This window comes from Tursiops truncatus, chromosome 10 (genome assembly GCF_011762595.2).
Source record: "Tursiops truncatus isolate mTurTru1 chromosome 10, mTurTru1.mat.Y, whole genome shotgun sequence".
Classification (NCBI taxonomy): domain Eukaryota; kingdom Metazoa; phylum Chordata; class Mammalia; order Artiodactyla; family Delphinidae; genus Tursiops; species Tursiops truncatus.
Window position 1 is genome coordinate 21,097,169 of NC_047043.1, and position 26,882 is coordinate 21,124,050.

General features: G+C 40.6%; 1 protein-coding gene and 6 non-coding genes across 7 annotated transcripts; 6 read left to right on the plus strand and 1 right to left on the minus strand.

Annotated features, from left to right (window-relative positions):
• Positions 1 to 32: 32 nt before the first annotated feature.
• Positions 33 to 8,617, plus strand: HMGN4 (high mobility group nucleosomal binding domain 4). The gene is made up of 3 exons (XM_033863622.2): positions 33 to 222; positions 6,197 to 6,289; positions 6,823 to 8,617. Exon 3 carries the CDS (start codon positions 6,901 to 6,903, stop codon positions 7,171 to 7,173), a length of 273 nt encoding a protein of 90 aa, XP_033719513.1. The 5' UTR covers positions 33 to 222; positions 6,197 to 6,289; positions 6,823 to 6,900; the 3' UTR covers positions 7,174 to 8,617.
• An 8,203-nt stretch (positions 8,618 to 16,820) lies between these two features.
• Positions 16,821 to 16,893, minus strand: TRNAK-UUU (transfer RNA lysine (anticodon UUU)). The gene has a single exon. It is a non-coding gene; the product is annotated as a tRNA-Lys (tRNA).
• An 836-nt stretch (positions 16,894 to 17,729) lies between these two features.
• Positions 17,730 to 17,801, plus strand: TRNAA-CGC (transfer RNA alanine (anticodon CGC)). The gene has a single exon. It is a non-coding gene; the product is annotated as a tRNA-Ala (tRNA).
• Positions 17,802 to 18,276: 475 nt separating this feature from the next.
• On the plus strand, positions 18,277 to 18,350 carry TRNAI-AAU (transfer RNA isoleucine (anticodon AAU)). The gene has a single exon. It is a non-coding gene; the product is annotated as a tRNA-Ile (tRNA).
• A 1,129-nt stretch (positions 18,351 to 19,479) lies between these two features.
• TRNAP-AGG (transfer RNA proline (anticodon AGG)) lies at positions 19,480 to 19,551 on the plus strand. Its single transcript has one exon. It is a non-coding gene; the product is annotated as a tRNA-Pro (tRNA).
• A 1,342-nt stretch (positions 19,552 to 20,893) lies between these two features.
• On the plus strand, positions 20,894 to 20,966 carry TRNAK-CUU (transfer RNA lysine (anticodon CUU)). The gene has a single exon. It is a non-coding gene; the product is annotated as a tRNA-Lys (tRNA).
• A 5,716-nt stretch (positions 20,967 to 26,682) lies between these two features.
• Positions 26,683 to 26,777, plus strand: TRNAY-GUA (transfer RNA tyrosine (anticodon GUA)). The gene is made up of 2 exons: positions 26,683 to 26,719; positions 26,742 to 26,777. It is a non-coding gene; the product is annotated as a tRNA-Tyr (tRNA).
• The last annotated feature ends 105 nt before the right edge of the window (positions 26,778 to 26,882 follow it).

A 26,882-nucleotide genomic window follows, 5' to 3' on the forward strand; every position in this document is an offset into this window, starting at 1 on the left:
CGCGAGGGGGAGAACCGGGCTGTCCCCGGCTCTGCAAGGCGGCCCGACGCCCGCAGCCCCGGAAGCGCATCCTCGCCTTGCCTTCCTGTTCCCGGCAGCGCCCGGCTCCGGGCGTCTCTTCGCTGGCCCAGTGTCCGCGCCGGCCCTGCCCCAGCCGAGAGCACCTGCGCGGCAGGCCCGCAGCTGGCAGCCTCGCGCCCCTCACACGGCCGCGAGACTCGGGTGAGTACCTTGGGGGCCTTAGCGTGCGTCTCCGGGAAATGGGGGTAGTCCCGCCGCCCTCCATAGATTTGGGACCCTCCTGCAATCTGGCCCTCGTCGTGATTAGGTGACCTCGGGCCCCCGACATTTCCCCCTTGCTTTCCACTCTCCAGAACAGCTGCAGTGGCTCTCCTGGGCTTCGAGTGTGAATCCCTGGGAAAAGCGGAAGCCGGGAGGTGAAGATCGCAGGCCCTTCTGGGATAAGTCCCCACAGAGACTGAAGAGCAGAAAAAAGGGAGGCGAGGAGGGGATTTGAAAGCTTTGGGCCAGCAGGGCCGTGGCCTGGAAGAGGTCGTGGCGGGTGGGCTGGGCTGCCCTGGCCTGGGTTCTTTCTCGCCTCCCCTCCCCAGCTTACGAGGTGCCCCCTCCCGAGGGGACCCCGAAGGGCCGAGTCTTCCTCCGCTTTGGCCTTCTGCTCTTCCTGTCAAAAAGAAAAAAAAGATCCCAAAGTTAAGAAATGGGGCAACTGTGGATTTTGCGTATTGCCTTGAAGCTTGAGAAAGGTCACTGGCAGCACTTGTTTAAAATCAGGACTTGTGCCCTGGTGTCTGGCCTCTTACCGCTGTTTCTGACATGGCCTGCTTCCATGTTAATTGGATCTATCAAATGCTTTTCTGGGAAAGAACTCTTGATATAACACCAAACAGCCTCAGGTATATTCTCAGGATCTTCTTCTTAGATGTATTATTATTATTATTACTGTTTCTAAGAGATAGCCAAGGCCTAGTGTCTCAGATCGCATCGCTCCAGATTCCCTCAAATGACTGACAGGAATGTGATGTTTTTATGGCCATAAGACAAGAATAAACTGTTTACTCTTCCTCCCTCCCTCCCTCCCTTCCTTTTTTTTTTTTTTTTTTACAGGCAACTTGTATAGGCATCCCTTCCCCAGCCCTATTATTCCTCCATTTTCATACCTTCTCTGAAACACCAATGTTTTTATCATCTTGTAGTTTCCCTTGTTAGCAAGACAATAAGTTTGGCAGGTGCTCAGTGCAAATTTGTCTAATACATTTTCATTTAAAATTCCCTCTATAGGGAGACGCAAGAGGGAGGAGATATGGAGACATATGTATATGTCTAGCTGATTCACTTTGTTATAAAGCAGAAACTAACACACCATTGTAAAGCAATTATACTCCAATAAAGATGTTAAAAATTTTTTAAAAAATAATAAAATTCCCTCTATACCACTCAGAAATACAGGTGAGTTAATGTGGTGCCCTGCGAGGAGCAAGGGTCTTGGGCCTAGGAGGTGATGGGGATTTGTCCTCTCCATCTTTCTATGATGCCAAGGGGCAGGAATACTTTAGCTGGGAAGCTGAGTGTGCCCCACGCCAACCTGTTGCAGATGGGTGACTGTTTGAAGCTTATGGCTCTCTCCTTCTCTTTAAACCAGGTGTGTTCTGGCAAGATGAAGCAGCAGCCCTACCATTTTAGACACTCTGCCCTTTCTCACCTTCTCCCACTATCCCTCCCTTCCTCCCCCAGTCTCCCTCATTTAACCTCAAATGGAAGCTCCTGGGCTGCTCACCTTGTCTGATACTTCCTTTGAAAGGTGGAGAACAAATAGGCCCTGGGGAGTGGCTGATGCTGTGTGACCTCTTGCTCCTGTATAGCGCTGCACCTTGAATAGGGTCTTTTATTTATTTATTTATTTTTACTATATCCTCTATTCTCTCCTTCCTAAGTTTGATGTTGTAATCTTCTTCCAAGTCTTCTCTCCAGCCCCAAGGCTAACTATCTTGCCATAAATAAGAGGCAGAGAGAAGAGGGTGGCCTTCTGGCTTTGGGGTGGGATTGAGACTAGACCCCAAGTTAGAACAAACTCCTTGGAACCCAGCTCAGTAACGGTCAAGGGAGCGAAAGGACGTTGCTAAAATGTGCCTCTGCTGGGGATGGCGTGGGAGTGTGTATTGGATGAGGTGGGATTTGGTCCTTGGATACTGGAGAGAGACTCATGATGAAAGAGAAAAAAAAAACATGGAAAAAATATTCTGAGAGCTGGGCAAAACATCAAAATTAATCTAATCCGAGATGCATCATAGGTCATTGAGATCTTTATACTCTTTCCTTCTGTATTAGTTTGCTAGGACTGCCATAACAAAATGTCACAGACTGAATATCATAAATAACAGAAATTTATATTCTCACAGTCCTGGAGGCTGGAAGTCCAAGATCAAGGTGGTGGCAGGTTTGGTTTTCTTGCTGTATCCTTACATGGTCCTCTCTCTCTTTGTATTGTCTGTGTCCTAATCTCCAGTATGACATTAGTCATATTGGATTAAGACCTACCCATAAGACCTCATTTTACATTAATCACCTCTTTAAAGGCCCCATCTCCCAGTACAGTCACAGTCTGAGGTACTGAGGGTTAGGACTTAAACTTATGAATTTGTGGGGGGGGGGGGCGGGCACGGACACAAATTCAGCCCATTTCTGGGAACAGAGATTGGTGTGTTTTGTATATTATTGAAACAGTTTGGGGAATTCCCAGAAGTTAACTTTGCAGAAGATTTTAGCATACCTGCATCTCCTCATCTTACTAATCATTTGCATATTTTTATTGCAGAAGAAATACATCGTTTGCTTTTTATTTCTCTATTAGTCTTTTTTTTTAGGCTATTTCTGTCAGTACATTTAAGTATATAGGTCTTTTTCTAAAATTAAAAAAATTCAAGTCTTCATAGGTAAGAAAAGGACTCTAAGAAATGGATGTTCCCTCTCCCCTTGAGGCTCTTAAGAGGGATACCTTTCCACATCCTAAAACCAGCAAGTTCATTAAATGAAGAGTTAAACTGAGACTTTCACAAGAATTTCAGTCCAGTTCTTTACAATATGAAGACATGTTATTCAAAAATTGCACTAACTTGTTCTGTTGTCTGTTAATATAATTTTGCCCTGGAAAGTGTTATTTTAACAAAAGGGAATTGTTAGATTCCTACAACTTTTAAAATTGTTGCCATGTCTTGGGAAAATAACCTCAGTATCTGTCTTGATAATTTCTTGCCTCATTGATAAATCTCTGTATTCCCAAAAGTTATATTACTTAAAAGATTTATCTGCCACTCCTGAAACTAAAATAATATTGCACATCAACTATATTTCAATTTAAAAAACTATAAAATTTTTAAAGTAAAAAAAAGTCTTTAAAAAAAAGATTTATCTGCCAGTTAATAATTTTTCTTTTTATTCACATGCATGATGGAATATTTGTAATCCTATGACTTATATATTTTATTACCTAACATTATTTTTTCTTTTTTTAATTCTTAAAATGTATTTATTTGTTTTTAGTTAGTAGACTTTATTTTTTTTAGAACAGTTTCAGGTTTACAGAAAAATTGAGCAGAAAGTACAGAGTTCTCATATATTTCTTCTTCCTCTACCTCATTTTCTCCATTATTAACTACTTGCATTGGTGTGGTAGTTTTGTTACAATAGATGAGCCAATATTTATACATTATTATTAACAAATTATTATTGTTAACTGATTCTTATTATTATTTACATTAGGGTTCCATGCTCTGTATACAGTTCTATGGGTTTTGTCCAGTGCGTAATGTCATGTATCCACCATTACAGTCAGTGGCATACAGAATAATTTCATTGCCCTAAAAATTTTCCCTGTTCTCCATCTCAAATAATTTCTTTTAAATTAACACCACTGTGTGGTGAGAGCCTCTCCCTCCCTGACCTCCTTGGCCTTCATGAAAATGAAATAACCTTTTATCCCACCAGCCCTTTTTCATTATTTGTGCATCTGTCTCCTATATTTGTAAGGTCAGCCACCTGTTCTCCTGATAAGCTTCCTAAATGTGAGTTTCAAGGAACTAATCTATATTCATATACTCAGATCCAGAATCCAGCTAGTGGCCTCTTTTCCTTGAGTTTATCTTTATTGTCACCTGCTGTGTTTGGGCCTTTGACGCGTGCCGATCGTGGTTCCCCTGCTTGGGATGGACTGCAAGGGATCCAACATGAAGACTGAGCCTAGGAAACAGACTGTGAGCATTCCCAGGACAGGACATGGGCTAAGAAACACAATTTTGGAGTGAGATGGAAGGAGAATGGTATGGAGTGTCCATTGTTTAGGGAGGTGTGTCGTAGAACAGAAGCTCTCACTTTGGTTTCCTCTCTCATTCTCTGGTAACAAAAAGACCTTTAAGAATACATGCAGAGTATTTAGGGTGACCTTATTTATTGTCCAAGTTGGCACACTTTGGAGAGTAAAAGGGAGCATTAGGGCAACAGGCGCAAAACAAGTCACCCAATATTAGACCAAATGATTTTCATGCCGTAAAAAATCTCTCAATATTGCTTTCTTCATGGTAAGAACAGCTGTCTTTTCCTCCCTGTTCCTTTCTGGGCACACCATTACCATACCCAGAGTTGACCTTTGTGATCTCTGGCATCCTTCTCAATTATTTTCTTTGCACATTTTTTTCTTCATTGTGTTCGATTTTGGATAAAACAACAACAACAACAACACAACACTTTTGTTCTTTAAGAATTGTCCAAACATTTCTTTAGTGGTGCATTTGGGAGAAAGTAAACTAGGCATAAATTCATGTGATGTCTAGGGAAAGATGTCCTTGGGAGCGAGCAGGTTGGGTCTGGCTGGGTCAGCAGAATTGCAGGGTGTCTCTGTGGCAACCGGGACTTTTGGACCCCCCAGTAATTTAGAATATTTAGAGGCAAGGCAAGAGCACAGTAAGGGAAGAGAAGGGCCCAGCTAATTCCTTATTAGCTTTTCAGTGAACTGCTGTTCAACGTGAGATTAGAACTGTTTCTCCTCTCAATTTTTAATCTCTGTTCCCAAAGTTCCTTACAAGGTACCAAGGGAAATAATGACTGATTCAAGGCGCACTCCCACTTTGGCTTCTTCCCTCTTCTTTATACTAACTCTCACATCTCCCTCTGTTCCATGAGAAGAAAGGAAAACTGCAAAATTTCCAGAAATTCTAGTCATAGTGGAAAAATGGGGGAAGAATAGATAATGAAAGTAGATAGAAAATAGAAAAATAGATAACGAAATTATCATATAATCAAATTACCAAGTGATAATTTGATGTTTTCGCACCATTTACAGGTGGTTGCCTTTGTTATCCAAAGAACATAAAAATCAAATCTTTAAGTTTGCTCAAAAAAAAAAAAAATCTAAGTTTGCTCAAGGACCATGTTTGCCCATTCTATCTAGATGGTGAGGTCGAGCAAAAACACAAAACAAAACTCTGGAGCAATTTAGAGAAAAGATAATAATTTTTTTTTCTTAAAATAAAACATTGTGGAGTAGGGCAGGGCATAGGGTTACAGAATTCCCTAGGAAACATTTTCAGGGGTGGGGCAGAAGGTGTGAGTGGCTAGTTTTGTCCCAGAGCTTTAAAAAAGTCCCACAGTGTTTGAATGCCAGCCATGGACCTGGGTCCTAATTGCCCAAAATCGAAATAAATCACGTCTATTTGTGTGGCCTTGACTCTGTGCTCGGGGCTGCGCACCTTCTTAAAGTGGCTTTTATTCTTGAGCAGACACATAAAATCACTCTCTGTAAAATATAGAGAATAATGGTGTATTACCCCTGTGTTGTTCCCCACCCGCCTCCAGTTTAAGGAAGAGAACTCCCATGCCCTGTCCAACCACCATCCTTTTCTTAACTCCCTGAGGTGACTACTGTCCTGATTTTTAAATTTATCTCTTGCTTTTATGACTACCTACTTGTAGCCTAAACAAGTCATTTAGTTTTACATTTATAAATGGATCCATACTGTGGATCCATACTGTAGATCCATCTTGTAACTCGCTCTTTTTTGCTCAACATTATGTTCTTGAGATTCGTCCATGGTTTTGCATATAGCTGTAATCTATTCATTTCTGCTGCTGCATAGTATTCCCTTGCATAGATATTACCAAAATGTATTTATCTATTCTATTGCAGGACACTGAATGGTTTCCAGGTTTTTGAAATTACAGGGTTGCTAGAAACATTCTTGTAGGGGTCTCCTGTGCACAGCCCCAAGAATTCCTCCAGGTAAACACCTAGAAGTGAAATTGCTTTAAATAATGCCACACACTAATTTACACACATATAAACACACACCCTAGCAGTGTATGTGTTTTAATTGTTCCACATCTGCTGAGCCCTTAATATTGTCAGACAATATAGTTTTCACCAATTTGATGGATGTGAAATGTTATATCCTGTGATTTTTATATTCATTCCCATATTACTAATGAAGTTGACCTTTTTTTTTTTTTTGCTTATTCACCATTCATGCTTTTTCTAAGAAGTACGTATTAACACTTTTGCCCATTGTTTTTAAATTTTCATTTTGTCCTTTTCTCATAGATCTGTAGGAATTCTTTACATATTCTGGACTCTAATCCTTTGTCAGTTATATGTGTTATGAATATCTTTTCCCCAGCTTATAACTTATCTTCCTTTTATGCATCTTTTTGCTATATAAAAATTACTAATTTTAATATAGTCAAATTTGAATTTTAATGTAGTTAAATTTGTCAGACTTTTCCTTTACGGTTTACACTTTTTGTGTCTTGTTAAAGAAATCTTTCTAGGAGCAGTGAGAAAGACAGAAGAACCACTTGGGCTGGTAAAGCCATCTGCCAGGCACTACTGCCACCATGCCCAAGAGAAAGGCAAAAGGAGATGCTAAAGGTGACAAAGCAAAGGTGAAGGATGAGCCACAGAGGAGATCGGCACGGTTGTCTGCTAAACCTGCCCCTCCAAAACCAGAGCCCAGGGCAAAAAAGGCCCCTGCAAAGAAGGGAGAGAAGCTGGCCAAAGGGAGAAAGGGGAAAGCAGAAGGCAACAAAGATGGGAACAACCCTGCAAAAAACCGAGACGCCTCCACAGTCCAGTCACAGAAAGCAGAAGGCACCGGGGATGCCAAGTGAAGTATACATTTTTGATAGCTCTGTACTTCTAGTGACTCTACTGTTTGAAATACTATTTTTTTTAAATCAAATTTTGTAAAAACGTAGATTTTTTTTTTTTAAGTTATGTTGTTAGCACACAAGACGCTTTGTTGTTATCTTTTGTGGAAAGGGCAAAATAACCACTAGTAGAATGTTTCAGAAGCTGGATTGAAATGGGGGAAAACAGAATTTTCTATCGTATTTGAAGATTGTTCTTGGTTCCCAGGAGAGATTCTCCGACATTCACACATGACAGCCACTATGGCTCAGAAGCCTTACCGTGTGGGGAAGCAAAACTTCATGTCTTCTCCTTTCCTGATGCCATCAAAAACACATCCTTGACTTCCTGAAACCAAGAGTCATGATGCGGCCTTGGCACCCCTACAATCAGCTGCGTCAGGTAACAACACTCAGGATTTCTAGTGATGACATCAAGATGGTATTGCTCAAAAGAGCCAGGATTCCTGTTTGTAGTTTGTGGATCATCTCATTAATAGTCCTGGAGTTTTTAGTTCCTTTCCTCCATGTCAGAGGTGACCTGTGAAAAGCTCTTATATGCCTCATGTGAAATATTCACCCTTTCTGAAAACCTTTCCTGTTCATTGCAGCAACAGACTTTGCTGACTTTTTGGAGAGGGGAGTTTGAAAGTTGTAAGATGTTACGGATTGTCACCCATGTCCTGCTGGAAGTAACTATTTTTGAAAAGTATCTTATAAAGCTGGATACAAGTTGGCTTCATGGGAGGGGAGGGATCATTTCCTACTCCAAGTCATAAAGATATCCTTTACTGCCTTGTAAAAGTTTTATAGTTTTGCTTTTCACATTTGTCTTTAGTCTTCCCTGAACTGATTTTTGCAAAAATATGAGATAGTAATTCAATATAATATTTTTTCCATATGGTAAGTGGTTGTCCCAACCACTTGGTTGTCCCAACTTTTCTGAAAAGTTCATCCTTTCCCCACTGATCTGTAATAGTGGCTTTTTTCATAAATCAAGTTTCTTTCGCACGGGGCGGGGGTGGGGGGAGCTGGGAGAGGTCTGTTGATGGTTTCGATTCTGACTCACTGGTCAGTTTGTCCAACCTTGTGGCAATACTATACAATCCTGAGTACTACAACTTTAGAAAAAGGTCTTGATATCTCAGGACAAATACCACCTCCACCTTTAACATCACCACCAAACTTTTCTTCGTTCGAGTATCTTGGCTATATTCTTAGCCAACTGCTTTTCCATATAACTTCTAGAATTAGATTGACAAGTTCCAAATCAAACTAACAAAAGGTGGAATTTTTATTGGATTTGTATTAAATTTATAGATTAATTATAATATTGAGTCTTCCAATCCATGAACATGGTATAATTCTCCATTTATTTAGGCTTTCTAAATGTCTTTCAATAAAGTTTTATAATTTTCTCCATAAACGTTTTCTTTTGTTAATATTTCTTAGGGACTGTACACTTTTGGATGCTACTTTATATGGTATGTTTTTAGTTGCTACATTTTCTGTTTTCAGCTAATTTTTATATTCAACAACCTTGCTAAAACTCATTAATTCTTATGTCTGTGTATTCTTTGGGGCTTTCTACATAGATAACTATATTCTTTTTGTTTTGTTTCTTCACAGTCATTGTACCTTCTTTTCCTTTTTCTAGTTCTAGGCAATGTCTAAGTGCTGGAGGTACAACAGTGAACAAAACAAAGTCTCTGCTTTCACCAAGCTTATACTCTAGTGGGGGAGGGTGCAGAAGATGCACAAATGTATGTGACAGGGTGCTTTAAATAAACAAGTGTAAGTGGGTGCTATTTAGATAGGGTGATTAGAGAAGTCCTCTCTGATGAGATGACATTTGAGCAGAGCTCTTAATGAAGTAAAAGAATAAGCTCTTAATGAAGTAAAGGAATAAGAGACTGACTCTGAGGGGAAAGCATTCCAGCAGAGGAAAAAGCAAATGCACAGATGAGGTAAAAATATGTTTGGCAGGGCTTCCCTGGTGGCGCAGTGGTTGAGAGGCCGCCTGCCGATGCAGGGGATACGGGTTCGTGCCCCGGTCCGGGAGGATCCCACGTGCCACGGAGCGGCTGAGCCTGCGCGTCCGGAGCCTGTGCTCCGCAACGGGAGAGGCCGCAACAGAGAGGCCTGCGTACCGAAAAAAAAAAAAAATGTTTGGCATACTGAGGAAGAACAAGGAGGCAGAATTGGCGTGAGGGAGAGTAAGAGTGATAGTTGATATGATTGCAGAGATAGCCAGGGGCCAGAAAATGGAAGATTCTCCACATTGTCACTTTTCTCTGAAAATGATGGGATGCCATTAGAGTTTTGAATAGAGAAACCACACAATCTAAGTTATCTGTGTGTGTGTGTGTGTGTGTGTGTGTGTGTGTGTGTGTGTGTGTGTATGGCTGATGCATGGGCAATAGGGTGTAAGGGGGGGAAGAGTTGAAGGAGAAAGACCAGTTAGATGGCTGTCACAACTGAACTGCTGGAAATTCTACTTTGTCCTGTTATGTTTCCATCCTTCCTCTGCTCAACTATTCCCACCCCATTTTAATTGGTAAATTACAAATATTATCTGTGGTTTCTCTTTGCCAAACAACAGAACAGGATCAAAGATAAACATTCCCTGTTGTCAAGAATCCAAAGTCAAATTCAGGAAAGTCAGCACTGTGTGCTTGGTGTTGTGATAATACTGCAGGAGGCCCTGACTCTGATGCCAGAGCATGAAAGGGTATTAGGAAGCACTTTCTGAGGCATAATTGACACCTAAGCAGCAAAATGAAAACAGAAGTTGGTCAAGCAAGGGGTGGGTAAAAGACTTCTAGTAAGAGTAGTAACATTTGCAAAGATGTTAAGAGAATATTGTGCATAGTAGGTGTTCCATAAAGTATTCTTGAATCAAAAAAAGTTTAAATGTGTAACCAAATAAGTTATATTGGGCTTTTTAAAATAATAAGGTATTTCTCATTAAGTGCTTATTTGCCAAACACTGTTCTGCTCAGTGATTTATAATACATGCATAATTTTATTTCCATGACCCTATGAATTGAATCATATTACTGTTCCTATTTTTATATTTAGTGAAACTGAGACAGAGATTAAATAATTTGCCCTGGGGTCATACAGTGAGAGTAAAATTCAGATTAAGACCCATGTCTAGAACTCCAAGGCCAAGAAGGCTCCTCATTGTTAAAAAGATCATTGGTATAACCTCAAAGGTAATCCATCCAAAAATATATATGGTGTTTCTGAGTAAATTAAGGAATTTCCCAAGATACCACTAGGAAACAGTCAAATGTAAGTAATAATATTCTACTAGCTAAACAGTTGTAATTTCCAGTGAAGAAGATTAGTAATGCAAGGAAAATGAATTCCAGGGGAAAAGTGGTCATATGGAATTTAGAATTTTAGTGTATCTCTGGCAACATAAAGCTAGAAGGGATATTATTTCTGTACAAGGATGATAATTTTTTAGACAAATACTTATGAAGTGGACAAGAACAAATTAGGAAATTATAAATTAGCCTTTAAATCTCTCTTGCCCACTCTTCTGATCCATTTGGCATTTACATTCCTATTTGTAAATTCATAAATTAACATTCCTGGTTTATTAATACTCTGAGAATTTGGGTGTCTGACATGAAACAGCCTGAGTGATCCAGAGTTTTCAGTAATCAAATTTCTGACCATCAGAATTGAGGCATTGGTCCCCTAAGAGTTGGAAAGAAGAGGGAGGGAAACATTTTTCGTATCTGCCCTTGTCCCCTCTTCGTTGTAGTCTCAACAGTGGTCACTGTGCTCCTTGGGAAATGTACGTCATACCCTTGCAGACCCTGCGATAGCTTCCACCCGGGGTCATGCAAATAACCTACAAACTGTCAGCAGACGTGGCCAGACGCGCACCCCGACGCCCCGCCCCTGCGGCCGCACGGCGGCGGGACACACTTCCGAGCCCTTCTAGGTCGCCCCGAAGTCCGTGCTGCTAGGAGTCGCCTTGCGCCGGCCCGGCTGGAGGCTGGGACCATGAAGTTCTTTCCCTGGGTTGCTCCTCAGACCCTTCGCAGACCTTGCTCGGGCTTCCGGTCCCGGTCTCCAACCCCGAGTCCCCTTCAGTGAAGTCTGGGCCAAGGTCATTGCCAGCACCCGGCGGTCGCTGCGGGCGCGGGGCTTCTTAACCTTTTCGGTGCCTGGGAGCCCTCTGGTTTCGTGACGAAGCCAATGGAGCCCTTCTCAAATTATATTTTAAAAAGCATTAAAATAGGATAACAAAGAAAACCAATTATACTACAGAAACAGTTATCAATTAAAATAATTTGCGGTGTAGTAACACGTGTGCTTCTTCATTAATATATTAAATATTAAACATCAAGACCCGTCTTATAACTACTGTAACTTCGAAACAGTTAAGTATGAGATATTTGTAACATACCTCATATCTCAAATATGGGGTATGAAAATGTAACTTTTCTTAGTGACAAAGCCGCAGGTACTTATCTTCTGACTGTAATTTGTTGCCAACATTCATCCGTGAAGGACATGCTAAATTTCAGTTAGAGGTTAGAGATATTAAAGATGTAATTTCTTTTTCCTATCCAAGTTCACCAGTCCCCAAGTTAAGAAAACCTCCAAAAGTGCTTAACACAGTGCCTGGCACAAAGTCCCCTCTTAACATGTAGATATTAGTAATTTTATTATAACTTTTCTCGCATCTGTTCAAATTTCTTTTAGGTGACCGTGATGAAGTTAATCAAATGAAATCTTGAAGGAGCACAAAGATAAATCGAGTTCAACCCATTAATTCAGTCTTTTTTTTTTAATTATTTTTTATTGAGGTATAACTGACATATAATATTGTATTAGTTTCAGATGTACAACATAATGATTCGATGTTTGTATACATTGTGAAATGATCACTACAATAAATCTAGTTAACATCCATCACCTTACATAGTTACAAAAATTTATTTTTCTTATGACAACTTTTAAGATTTACTTTCTTAGCAACTTTCAAAGATGTAATGCAGCATTATTAACTATATTAATTTCAGTTAATAACATATAACATATATAACTAAATATATGTTATATATGGGTTACATATATATAACATTCTGTTTATATATATATACATACATATATATATATTCAGTTATTTATATGTGAGTTCTAAAAGAGTGCTGTCTGCACACTCCTGCTGAGGTATAAAGGAAAGGAAAATGTGAATTTGGTGGTTGTAGGGAGTGGGGGGTTGGCAACTCGAAGAGAAAGAGAGGATGACATGTTTTTAAGGATTAATTCCTTGATTTATCCAGCAAATATTTTTAGAGCTTCAATTATGTGCCAAGACTACAAGGCAGGCCCAAGGGCCTTGCCTTCACCAGAGAGCAATGATACTCAGCTCCTGGAGACAGAGAAAAAGCTCTCCCATCTGAAGGAAGTGTAGAAAAAAGCAAAAGTGAACAGCTCCAAAGTTTGACTCCATCGTTTCTAAACCATCCATCCTTGCAAGGAAAGACTCAAAGGCTGCTTTGCCCAAAGGATTTAACTCTAGGCATGACCTTTGATAAGAAGACCTAGAAAGTGCCCATATCCTTCCACAACCCTGCAGCCACAGGTTAAGTTGAGGTAAGATGCAGCATAAGAACAAAGAAGTAGGTTGTGGGGAGAAATAACACCAGAGGCAAAGCAGTTCAGAAAGGTCTTTCTCTTACAAAGGAGTTCAGATTTTATCCTGCTGATCTTGAAAGTTTTAGCCCTGGGGAAAAGCCAGATCAGATTTGCGTTTTACAAAAACCTCTGTGTCCTTGGCTTTTGTATGGTTGAATTAGAAGGAGGATGTTGGAAGTGGAGGTTTCCCGCCTGTAAAGTATACTGCTTTATTCAGGCCTAAAAAAAGGACTTTCAGGAGGATGAGGCAGAACACATGCCTCCCTTGCTAAAAAAGATAGTTATAAGACAATTGCCAAAGTCCTCACACGAGATGGCAAGAACTTGAATTTGGGTGGTATGTTGGGAGCCGAAATGGAAAATTTTTCACAAAATTCCCTGCATCCTCCCTCTTAAGTATTTAAAAGGTAGACTTAGTTAGGGATTGGATATGAAAGAGTGAGGTAAGGGAGGGAAAGGAGTCTGAGAAGGGACCCTAATTCCTAGCTTTGGCATTTATGTGGACAATTGTAAAACTAACTGAGATAAGGAATATACGAGAGAGAAGAGGAGAGGGGAGAGACTGATGAGTGTAAAGAAATGTGAAAGTTCTGAAATTTACCCAACTTGCGAGCTCAGCTTGTTAAGTTAGCCTGGCACACACAGTTTCATGGATGCTGGTTCAACTCACGAGACTCCTGGGTCAGAGACAATGCACAGTTTATTATTCCAGGAATAACAATAACCAGATTATCAGCATATTTTCTCTGATTCCCCGCCTCCAATTTCCAGAGGGCAATACATGACATCTGTACATTCAGTGGATTGTGTTACAGGACGGAAACCCTAAACCTGGGGATCCCAATTCTTTAATAATGAGCAGTAAACATGCCTGCCTGTTGCTCTGGAGAGAAACATTATCTCTGTCTTCCAACGGTGTTTGCTATATAAGCATCCTTGAAAACATAATCCAGAACAAAGGACAGTCAGTGCCCCACTAGCAATACATGCAGAAATGTGAGCGATCCATGATGAATTATCTCCTAACAATGAGTTGTTTTCACTAGCTGAGTTTTGTTTTTTAAACAAAGTCTTCCACGACTAGATGAGTTGGGTGGAGGGTACGTGAGATTTCAAAAGTGAAAAAGAGTGAGGCCAGTTTACCTTAACAGACCAGAAGCTCCAAAGAACCTCCACAGAACTGTTGATATCTAATTAGTTATTTGTATGCTTTTTCTGGTTTTTTTTAATATATATATATTTTAATAAACAGTAGAAAAGAAGTGTGGTTGACAGTGTAGCTTGGGAATCTGAAGGTTTATCTAAAGTCACCTGCCTAATAAAAGGGTAAATGACCCATGGAATCTTCTAGTAGCTTTTCCCTCTAGGCACTACCTCAAGGTACCTAGGCTTCTTGAATGGAGGATGCAGGTTTTGATTGGTAAAGCAAATTATTAGAATTAGTTGAGTTTTTTTAAATTTGTTTTTAAATGGAGGTATAGTTGACTTACAATAGTATGTAAGTTTCAGGTGTACAACATAGTGATTCATAATTTTTAAAGATGATACTCCATTTATAGTTATTATAAAACATTGGTTATATTCCCTGTGCTGTACAATATATCCTTGTAGCTCATTTATTTTATACGTAGTAGTTTGCACCTCTTAATCCCCTACCCAGAACTCATTGATTTTAAGTGTTTGAAGATATCCAGGCTAATGGGGACAGGTTTAGAGATCGAGAGAATAGTGTAGGATGGGGATATAATTTATCTGTTAATTTAATCCAGTGCCATTTTAAACTACCTACTATATAAGCTGCTTGACTCCTGGAATTGGAGTAACATTCTTGGCAAGTCTGTCAGTCAGCCAATCGCATCCAGGTTGCACACAGATAACAATCAGTTGTTGTTGGCGCACAGATAACAGTCAGCTCAGGAAGGCTGGTGTTTCAACCCACTAAGATCCAAGCTGCAAAATGTAAAAGCTCAAATGATTGTCTTCTCTTTCTATCTCAAACCTCCCCCAAAGGCTGCGAATAGAATCTTTTGACTCTCAGCTAAGTATACATACTGACATATAGGTAAGTCCTTCGTCTTCTCAAGAAGTGTAGCAGCTCAACATTTATGATCTTACTGCTTGGCACACTCTCTGAGACCAGGTCGGAATCATCTGGAATTATTCAATTTTGTGATCACCCCCCCTCACCGCTTATTTTAAAAATGTTGTGAGAAAGAGGAAAGTTTAATTAAAGTTCGAGGAAGTTTCTTTTCTTTTCAAAAAGCTCGGAGCATTGTAAAAAACAAAACGAAAAAAAAACTTGTGGGGTCACAGCCCAAATGGGCTTCCTTACAGACAGAAAAATCTTTCATCTACAGGTGTGTGGCCTTCTCAAAGTTACAAGGTGACAAACGCTGAAAGAAAAGATTTCTTGTGTGACTCTAACAGCAATAATAATGATGATCACATTGGGTTACTTCTTCTGCAGTATTTTCTTGCTGCAAAATGCTACACTCCCTGAGGATTGGCCTCGAGGCTGTCACGTTATGAGGCTCATATGCTGCCTACCATGCCAACAAGGCAAATGACAGGAGTGTTCTGTTATTCTTTTCTAGAGGTTTTAAAACTTGTTTGATAATTTTTAATAGCAAAGTAAAATCTTATTTGTCTGTTATCTGCTGGATCCATTGGGATGAAATTTCTGCTTTGGGGAGTTACCAAACGAGGTCTCAATCAAGGGCTGCCAAGTTATGCTGCTTTAGTAGTTCCTAGCAGGGCAGAGATGGTGTTGGTGCCCCTGTGCTCAGGTGACTTGAGGCTTTGGGTCCTCTAGAAGAGTGAACTTGGATTTAGAGGAAAAGGTGGTATAGGCAGGTTACTCAGCATGTAATGGGGAAGAATAATTTACTTTAACCTTTGTATTCTATTGCTTTTGCTACAAGTTAGTCACTAAAGGGATGTTGCCTATAAGCTTAGCTTATACATTATGGCTCATCTCTGAGAACCCTTCCTCCCATGTAATGAGCGTTAAGCTAAAATACCTTTGTTTAGCTCACAGGAAACCTCCTGACCAGGCCCACCTGTGAATGGCTGCAGGAAGGAAGAAATTAACGCATCCTAGAACCAGGACTTTGCTCCCTCCCCTTTTAGTGTAAAAGAAGCCTGAATTCTAACTCAGGGAGATGGTCCTTTGGGACACTAGTCCACCATCTTCTCCTTCTGCTGGCTTTCTGAATAATGTCGCTATTCCTTGCCCCAGCAACTCGTTTCTCAATTTATTGGCCTGTGATTCTGCTAGCGGTCTGAGCTTGGACTCGGCAACAAGCACAGTACCCATTGTTCTGTACTATGTGTTACGTTTCATCTTTATGATCACCCTACAGCCCAGTGTTTCTCAGTGAGGGAGATATAAAATGAATTTAAGCATGGGTATCACCCAGCATTTTTGAGAATAACATGGAATCTGAAATAGAATGCAATGCATGTGGTAAGTGGTAATTCAGGCAACTTTTGTTCCTGTTACACATGTGTGTGTGGGTCCAGATGTAAACTAAACTACAAACTGGTCATGGCCAGTGGAAAGCACTGCCCCTAGGCCATGAATTCTGAGTATGGTGCCACCTCCTCTATCCAGTTTACCTGGGCATCCCCAGAGCTGAGCTCTGAGAGGAGCACACCAGTGTAGAGAAGAGCGAGCAGTTCTGCACATTGGCTGCTTTTCAAGAAAGAGTTTGGCCTTTGATAATTTGTTACCATTGTTAATGAAACTTTTACTCGAGCTCTAGATGAAATGTTTTGTGCTGTGGCTTCCGGCTAAAAGGCCCTTCTATTTTCTGAAAAGGTCCTAGGTTGTGATAACTATGCCATGCTCAGGGTCCCCTCTTTTCTTCTTTAGGGAAATCGGCTTGTGATTTGAGTTTACCTTCCTTTCTGTTACTATTCTTTAGAGATGAATATATAGGAATAGGAAAAGAAAACGACAACGCCCAAACAGGGACTTGAACCCTGGACCCTCAGATTAAAAGTCTGATGCTCTGCCAACTGAGCTATCCGGGCTCACACAAGAAAAAAAAAAACGCCTTCCACATCAACTATAGTCAATTTATGCATACATTCAGAAGAACGATTTTGGGCATTTCGCCTGTGATTCCGGTTCAGAGCTGGCTATTCAGAAAATGCTTGGCATAGAAACTCAGCCACAGTGAAGGTCTTTAAGGCCGCGATAAAACCATATTACATTAATTATAATGTCTCCCCAAATTGTATCTTTCTCGCTCACTCTAGTTTAGATATATACTATATGTATATAAACACTGTATCTCTATGTAGCATATAGAGATATATTCTATAGTACCATATAGAATTCAGTGCAGTCAAAAACTGCAGGTTGGCCTTTAGTTCCTAGGCTTCCCAGAGAAACAAGTCAAATATTCTACATTTGGGCCCAAACACTTTCAAAAGGAAGCCAATCCAATGCTGATGCTTTTAAGGGATAATTAAATCACCTTTCGGCCGCTCTTTGGATACCTGAATATAGGTCTAGGGACTGAGGGAGCGATTTGATTTCGTGCTGGGTCTCAGCTGTCTTTGGAGAGGGGAAAAAAAGGAAAAAGAAAAAAGGAAAGAAGCTTTTAAAGGAGAGTCCCACTCTCTTTTTTCTCGTCAGATTTCGTTCCGTCTCTAAGTTAAGTGCTTGACAAGGGTCCAATGACTGGAAGGCTTTCTCCACTCGAAATGCCCATGAACGTTGCCCCATTAACCATTTCAAGATTTTGCTGAATAAGCAAAGGAAAATTTAATTTAAGCATTCAGAAAGTCTTAGAGTTGCAGAGGGGGGAAAAAATTCAGATTCAAAGAATTGGGAAGTGCTACAAACGCGTTTTCTGCAGGATGGGGATGTAGCTCAGTGGTAGAGCGCATGCTTCGCATGTATGAGGCCCCGGGTTCGATCCCCGGCATCTCCAGGTCCTTTTATCTACATAATCAGAAATTGCCCTTTAAAAACATCAATGCTTACTTTGTATCCTCCTCCAATTTTCTCGGTACTCTTTTAGCCACGGCGTATAGAACTGTATACGTAGAGAAGGAAACAGGATACCTTTGAAGTTTTTTAGGATATCTGTAATGAATGAAATTGAAAACGCAGAAAAGCACACCCAATGGACAGATGGCCGAAGAGGAGCAACTTGGAAACTTGCCCAGGATCCATTAGTGAACGGCTAGCTGTGGTAACGGGCCTGAAAACACTCAAAGGGGAGGAGGAGGTATTGTTGCTGAGTCATGGTACTGAAAAGTAGGACAAATGTTGGGAAAAGGACGAAGGCTTGTTTGGTGTAGGCGAATCCAGCAGCTCAGATACACAATACTGTTCCTATTATCAAAACATCAAGAACGAGAAAAGTTTCTTGTAAAGGCTTCCAAAGAAATGGAGAAGCTAGCGGCCGGTTAGCTCAGTTGGTTAGAGCGTGGTGCTAATAACGCCAAGGTCGCGGGTTCGATCCCCGTACGGGCCACAGTCTCCTTTTAACCACCACTGTGATTTAACCGTGAAATAGTTTTGATTACTTTCCAGCCAAACTGTCCAACGACTGTCCTACGAGACAACCTGCGGTATCTCCACAAGAGACATTTTGTCACAAGTCCAAACCATCCTAGGGAGTCCAGAGCACACGTATTTGAGCAAGACAGATTGCTCAAAATTTTGTCCAAGAGAAGCAGAAAAGTAGCAAGACACCTTAGGAGTTATTAAGTTCATTAGAAGGAAAAACTGTCACCAGTTTGTTTAGTGGCCAAACACTGCCCTCGAAATAGTCTGAAAACATACTGAGATGCGGGGCAAGTGTGAAAAGGCAGTGTTCATGATCTCCGATTGCTCAGTTGAGGATTTCTATTCGGTTAGATCATCCCTCACATGAAGCGAGGACTCCCATATTGGGAAAAGTGTTTTCTTGTTACTTTGATTTTTTTAGGTAAGAAAGGACTAAGCCCTTTTCCAGAATCTACTTTGCCGTCTGTCACCAACCAGTTGGTCCACGTTGACCGACACCAGCAGACCCTCTGTTTCGTCCACTTCTCGATGTTACGCCTCTTAAATCAGTCTCATTTTCCATCAAAACCGACTTTCTGAACACTAATTATGTATCCCCTTGTTCCTTGTACAACGAATTTTCTTTATTCATTCACGACCTCAGAACTTTATATCCCGTTGAATGAATTTTCACTATTTTCCGTGGAAAATACTGAGATCAAGCCAAGAGGAGTTAGGGAGCTTGTCAAAAATACAGCTTATTGGGCCTCACTCCCAGGGACTTTGACTCAGTAGATTTGAGGAAGACTACAGGTTTCTTTATTTTAAATAAACGCCACCGTTGTTTCTTACAAAGGGTGGATCAGCGATCTCTGAGAAATAAGGCTTTATACAGACCAATCTTCGAAGGATTCTGTTGCGGGGAAATCCAGGAAACTTCTGAGCCAAGTCGATCTGGTTTTAAAACTAGGAAGGGAGGGTAGCAGGGAGACAGAAACAAAGAGAAACAGAGACGGAAAAAAATGTTATATATCCAAGTAGGAAAGAAAAACGGAGAAGTAAATATTTAGGAGAAGTAAATATTTAATCTGTTTAGAAAAATCATTTTCGCAAGTGGCTCGTTGGTCTAGGGGTATGATTCTCGCTTAGGGTGCGAGAGGTCCCGGGTTCAAATCCCGGACGAGCCCAAGTTTTGCGGCCTACACCCGCTATTGAATTTTTTATTAAACTCACTCAAAAGAAATTGGTACATCTGCTGTTAAATTAAACTGCTATATTTTCATGTAGAAATATGTAGGCTGTATATGCATTTGATTCCAATAAGTAACTAGATAACTCTTCTAGTTAAGAGAGACAAGTACTTTTCAGTTTTGGCTCTTACTCAGTTTTGCATCAGCTCTAAACTGACTCTTGCAAAGGCCAAGGTTTCTGGTTATTCTAGAAAATCGACTCCACGGTTGTGGTCATATGAAATGTATAGGAAACAACATTGTAAAGCAACTATACTCCAATAAAAGTTAATTTTAAAAAATCCAGGTAATAAACATTATATTTTTAAAATTAAAAAAATAGTATAGGAAGACGATGGTCATATCTCAATTCAATGTCACCCATCATTCATTCATCACATCAAAGAAATGGGTTCAAATGGAAAAATCAAATATTGACCTATAGAGTTGGGGTGCTGGAAACCTTTGTACAAGTTATTTCGGCTTTCCTCGTTGCGTATTCTTTCATCATTCAGGAATAGGGGCTCTGCTTCATTATTGAGAAGGGGCACTTTTTCTCTTTTCCCGGAGCATACTGTTGGTACACTCTTTAAACAGATATTTGTTTAGCATCTATTATAATCAATGAGCTTTTGCAGTCTGTGGTAAACAAAATACACAAAAATCACTGGATCCTATATTCCAGTGGTTGTCAAATATTTTATGTTAAAACGCAGTTGCAACACCCCTTCCCGCCTCCCTTTTTTGTGTGTGCAAGCCCTGATTGTGGAGAAGGACAACAAATGAACAAGAACAAGCGGCAGAAAAGGAGGGAGAAAACCGCAGGGAATTCCTTTAGGACCACATTTACACAGCGTGGCAAGAGGGGCCAGAGTTGACAGGTGATAGAAACAGGAGAGGTATGTCTCAGTGGGTTACGGAGAAGGCCCAGTGCAATGTTTTGGTTCGAGGACCTGACCTTTGGGACTGAGCTTGGAGCCACATTGGCAACCAGGTCTGGAGCTCTGGGAATGCCAGAGCTGGGCTCACCCTTAGAGCGTTCAGAGATTCCGACTCTTGGATTCCGGAAGGATCTTGTGGTCTATCAAGACATGTTGGTGAGAATGAGGCGAAGAGGGAAGATGTAGTGAAAGCGAATGGAATGCATGCCAATAATTTCAGACAATGCTTACATTCTTTGCGTTTCACGTCATCTTATATAACAAAAACAGTCAAAATATCTAGAATCCTATTAATCCCTGTCAGTCCAGGAAGAATTTTATAGTCTCTTAACTCACTGAAGAAAGTTCGTGTGCGGAGTGCCCGGCTAGCTCAGTCGGTAGAGCATGAGACTCTTAATCTCAGGGTCGTGGGTTCGAGCCCCACGTTGGGCGAATAATCTCTGTACCTTTTGCTCGCAGCTACATTTCTGCACCTTCCTCTAATCTCCAAAACAAAGTGCCTCACCGGTGTCAAACGAGAAATTTTAGAAAGTATTGAATTGCGGAATCCCGGTGACCAGCTGTGGTTTACAGGCTCTGTTGAACTATTCCGGCCAGCTCTATGACTCCGGCAGCGTTAAGCCTCATCGGCCCCTGGCGGCAACGCACTTCTCTGGCTTATTAGAGCTTTTGTTTGGGTAACTAGAGATAACATGGTCTCTGGTAGGGCATTTAGGCTCCTGGGATGATTCTGAAGCACTATCTCCACCGAAAAGGGTTTAGGATGCAGGGATGTTGGAAAACGTAGTATGAAGGTGGAGACGATCCAAACAAAGGAAACAGTTTGATGGGCAGAGGCTCAGAAGCAGCAATGTCCATGGAGAGTTTTGAGAACGGTGACAACTTTCTGGCCCAAGCAAGTGTCATTATGTAATAACGGGAGACAGATTTTCTATTACCACTACCTCATACACCCTTTCAGTTCCTGATCAACTACACCTAAACAGCACAATGGACCTCCTTTCAGATAGCGCTGTTTCCAACCTTTCTTCCCTTCCTTCGGCAAGTAAAAGAACCAACCAACCCACAACAGGTTGCAACTGCCTACAAAATAAAATCTAAAGACTTAAGCCTGGTTTTTACAGTCCAAATTGCATTTCTGCCATTCTCTCTTGAATGGGAGTGTGAAGGATATAGTCAAGAATACCTTTAAAGTCAGACTACCAGCTTTATAAATTTATACTAAGAAAAAAAACTAAGTGGCCCAGTGTGTTTTTAAATTTGGGAAGGCAAAATTCATACGAAAGGTTGCCTAGTGTATAATCAGAGCAAAACGAGTTAGATGTTAAAAATATTTATGTCGCTTTGAAAACCTGATAGTGCTGTCTACACCCATTGAGACCAAGAGCCCCAGAACTATCAATATTGTATTGAAAGAATGCCCACTTCTGAGCATGCTGGAGACAGGACAATTTACCACTCTCCATCCTCCCCCATCCAAACCTTCCTTTTTTCTTTACTCAGGAACTTGAATATTGTTAATATATCCCTTGCTCCATGTGATGTTATATTCCGTTTTAAAATTATTCCGTATTTTACCTATTTAGATGAATAGCACCTATGGTTGGGCGCATGGAATCACATGTTTTAAACTAGGTAGACTCCCTACAATTTGGAAGTATTGTCAGTATATACACGATGAAACCGAGAATCATGAGTCAACTTAAAATGGATGGACAAGAAACAACTTTCCTAGAAGAGTACACTGAGCCTTGACTGTTTTCCAGGTCTCAAGACATCTTTCAAATTAATTGATGAACGTATTTTTATTAAGCACCTTTTCCCTGTTGGATACTTAAAATGAAAACATGCATATAACATGGGCCGTGCCTTCAAGAAGGCTATCATTTACTTACTGGGTGAATGTAACTGACTCAAGTGAAAATTAAATTCTCAGTTGTATTTTAACTGTCTAGCATTAGGAAATGAAGGTGCTTGGAGTGACTGTTTTAAAAAATAGGTGATGGTGACAGAAACGGAGTTAAGAAATTACCAGCGTTTATCCAGTAAAATCAAGGGAACAGAGGCCCTGTATCGGACTCATATGAATATTCTACTTACTAGAGAGAACAATCATTGAAGATTTACAGACTCCATGTTGTGGGTATTAAGCCCTAAGTCTTATTGTAAAGCCTGGACTCTTGATCACCCAGCAGCATCAACTTAATGTTTCGGTTTCCTGGTATGATGAAAACTATAAAGGGATGTCCTAGATAGAGGAACAAGTATTGCTGGTGTTAATAAGCCACATGTCCTGTTGTCAATTAACTTAATGGATTTCTTGTTTATAAACATTTTTTGAGTTGCTTGGAACAGACTGCTTTTTCCCATTCTTATGGCCCTTTGGCTATATTGTTAAAATTGAGTTGACATACTTAAAAATTGCATTTCTGAACTCAAGGCCTGTGCCAACATCTCCAAGGCCAAGGCCATCCTGAGCTTGGTCCTGAGCACAAGCTAACCTAACTCCTTAGACATAACACTTCAACTGCAAAGGAGTCCTTGATTAAAGGTGGTTAAAAAGGGCACAGGTTGGGGGCTGGTATCTTAGTCTGCTTGGGCTACCAGAACAAAATACCACAGACTGGGTGGCTTAAACTGAAAAATTTTTATTTTCTTGCAGTTCTAGAGGCTGAGGAATCCATGATTAAGGCACTAACTGATTCAATTTCTGGTGAGAGCTCTCTTCTTGGCTTGTAGAGGGCTGCATTCTTGCCACGTCCTCAGTGGAAGAAAGAGGGAGTGAGCTTCCAGATGTCTTTTCTTTTAAGAACACCAATCCAACCTTAATTACTTCCTTATTCCAAATACTGCCACACTGTGGGGTGGGTGTTAAGGTTTCAACATATATGTTTGGGGGGGACAATATTCAGTCTACAGTAGGGGGGACAAAAAAAGCAAATCACACTATGACATTTTGGAATTCAGGAATTTGACACACAGTAACCTCTCACATATTTGTTGAAAGAATAACTTTAGTTGCATTGCCTTTAGGATACTTAATCTTTTATATAGATAACATTGTTTAATAAATCTTATCAAATTAACTAAAAAAAAACGTAGTGGCTTTTCCTTAGGACAGATAATCTGAAAGCAGAGTCCACAGACTCTCTATTCATAACTAGAGCTTGACTGATACTGGCCTGAGCCAGATATGAAAGAAAAGCCAGAGGTCAGTAATTTGGAGGCTGCCTACAAGAACATGTTAGCCTACAGTTAGGTCTGAACTTGGGAGGACAGTCTCTGGAAGAAAAGCAAAGGCAGACACAACTACAATTTTGTGAATACAAAGGTCTGTTCAGAGAAGGTTATCAACAGCAAATTGTATAGTCAGGTGTGCTTCAGGAAGTCTTGGTAGTTGAGAAGAGTAAACAAGAGACAGAAGTCAGGGCCTTAATCCTGTTCCAGAGCGGACTTGGAAAGCTGGGGTCATAGGTAAAGGGAAAAGGAAGTATTCTACACAAGAGTATTATCTGCACCAGCAGCCCAAGGTGACAATAGCTCAGGCATTCCAGAAACAAGCCAGTATTATTTTTTGAACATGAAATAAAAATATATGTATGCCAGAACATATTTTCATAATCATCTGGATTCCAGAGTTCAGAGTCCTAGGACTTTTTCTAAAAGATAAATGTTTACATCAGCAGAATACACTTTTATTATATAGTATGGTCTAAACTACCAACAAGAGAGGTCCCACTAACTTAACTACCAAGCGTTTTGAGTCAGAGCCTTCAAAGCTGAAAATCTTTACCTCCATGATTGACTCAAACTTACTGTTTGAGCTTTTCAATTTGACACCTTTTGGGGACAGAGTTTATCTTATTTGCCTCTGTGTGTTCCCAGCACTTAGCATGGTGATTGGAATAGTCAGTGCTCAATGCATGTTTGTGAATATTAAAGGTCACTGTTGTGTATACGTTACCGAGTTCAAGTTCGCACTGCTTGCCGCATGACAGGTCAATAAATTGAGAGACAAGTTTTGGGGGCACGGAATAGTGACTTTATTCGGAAAGCCAGGCGTCAGATAACATGGTGATCTAGCGTCCCGGAGTACCATCTTATCAGGGGCTGGACGCTAGTTTCTTTTATAGAACAGAGAGAGGGAGGGGAATGAGGAAGTAAAGTAAAAAGGCTTTAAGTCTTACAAAAGACCTCCCGGTTTTGGCCCATCCTCGGGGAGGGGATGCGTTAATTTCTGCTTCTCTGCAGCCATTCACAGGTGGGCAGGGGCAGAGTGTTTCCCTGTGGGCTTAACAAAGGCACTTTAATTTAACATTCAGGCAGAGAGGCAGGGTTCCCGGAGGCAGGCCATTATGTATGCCTAGAGCTATAGACCGAACAAAAGCAATGGAAAGCAAAGGTCCGGCAGACCGAGAAGATGGAAGACAAACGTCCTCAAGAACCATCTTGCCTGGCTTTGGATGCTAGTTTCTTTCATGGAAAAAAGAGGGGGAGGTGAGGAGATAAAGTAAAAAAGGCGATAAGTTGTTGCAAATATTTCCTGGTTCTGGCCAGACTCGGGAGGGGATATGTTAATTTCTTCTTTCCTGCAGCCATTCACAGGGAGGCTAGGTCAGGATGTTTCCCTGGGAGCTAAGCAAAGGTATTTTTAGCTTAACCCCTCAGGCACGGGAGGCAGGGTTCCTTGAGACGGGCCATTATGTATACTTTAAGCCTTAGGCAACGTCCCTCTAGTGATTAATTTATAGCAAAACTAATAGAATGCAAAGGTTAAAGAAAAAGAAACATATCCAGTATAGAGTCATATTTGTTCTTCCCTACTGTGGGATTCGAAATTCATCTCCCACCTGCATCTAAGAATACTGAGGAAGGCGAAAAAGAAAGGAACACCAAAACTTTCCTGCTTCTTATATTTTCACAGTTATATTTTATTGTGTAAATATATGGAAAAGAAGGCTAGATATATATGGAAGAACCAGACGTGATTCTTGACCTACGAGAATTCAAGTTATTCACATACACACACACTCCTCAGAATCCCTCAAATCTGCTTGTTCTTTTCTCAAGGCTCCTTAAGGCCTGTCTAGCTTTCTGTCTGTCCGAATCTTCTATAATGTGGAGTGGGAGAAAAGGAAGGAATGGATCCTTTTTGTAAAAGCGTATTTTTACAAAATGGATAGTACTAAGTACATTTATAAAATAGGATAACTTATTCAGTCAATTGGGGTTGGGGAGGAGATAAAATTTTATATTTAATTTATTCAGACTAGCCCCCTCAAAACAGATGTTTCATGAAGACTTGAGGAGCTAAATGGCTAAATTAAGTGATTAGCAACTTGCTTTTAATTCCAATTCAGAAAAAAACAATCTTGAGCCATAGAGGAGTGAACACTGGTCTCAATGTTCCACTTGCACAAGGGGGATCGTTTGTCCTATGTGTATGGCTCCACTGTATGACAATGTAATGATTTTTAGTGGAACGTGAAGAACAAAGATTCCTGATGTCTGTTGCCACCTCAAGTGGATTTCACTTACATGAGAGTAATAGCCATTCTGAGCTTCAGACTGTCACAGAAAATTAGACTAGGCTCAAACTTTGTAAAATTAGTGTTTGAATGACATTACTTTCTACCTTGTTAAGATAATTTAAAAAATATTTTAGCTTCCCATCGACAGGTTTTTTCTGAGTTTAGAATTAGTGTGTTCGTCCGGTTTATCTACAGGGACTAAATGTCAATTAAGAACGTCTTAGTATGGTTTTGAAGAGTTTAACCCTGTTTTTGTTTTCTTCCTCCTCCTCCTTCTGTTAATTATCTGTTAAAATTGCAGATTAAAGTACTTCAAATTCTATCTAAGATTGGTTATTTAAATTCATTCATCACAGTAAAAGACACTCATTGCTAAATTTTTGTCAGTTCCTCATATCTCATTATTTTATTTTCTTCTTGCAAACCAGTGGGTGCTAGCGTTTTCTCCTTGGTCCAGGGCAGTGGTCCTGTGAAGGAGTGCTGGGTTACAAAAAAAACGTGGAGGCCACTAGAGCAGACCTAATCAACAGCACTAATGAGTCAAACAATAAGCACCAATGGCTCTCCAACCTCGTGCAGAGATGGCATGCTCTGCGGGGAAAACGGTTACCGTGATTCCTTCGATAGCTCAGTTGGTAGAGCGGAGGACTGTAGCGAGTATATTCCTTAACCAGGCATCCTTAGGTCGCTGGTTCGAATCCGGCTCGAAGGAGTTCACGTTTTGCGTCTGCTTTTTTCACCCTTACCCTTAAAAAGGTTTATCTCAGCTATATATATCCTTGCTGTGCATCTTTTTAAGAGTAATCTCAGTGTGCAA

Coding starts and splice junctions, on each gene's coding strand:
- HMGN4 (XM_033863622.2), top strand. CDS start 6,901: ATGCCCAAGAGAAAGGCAAAAGGAGATGCTAAAGGTGACAAAGCAAAG.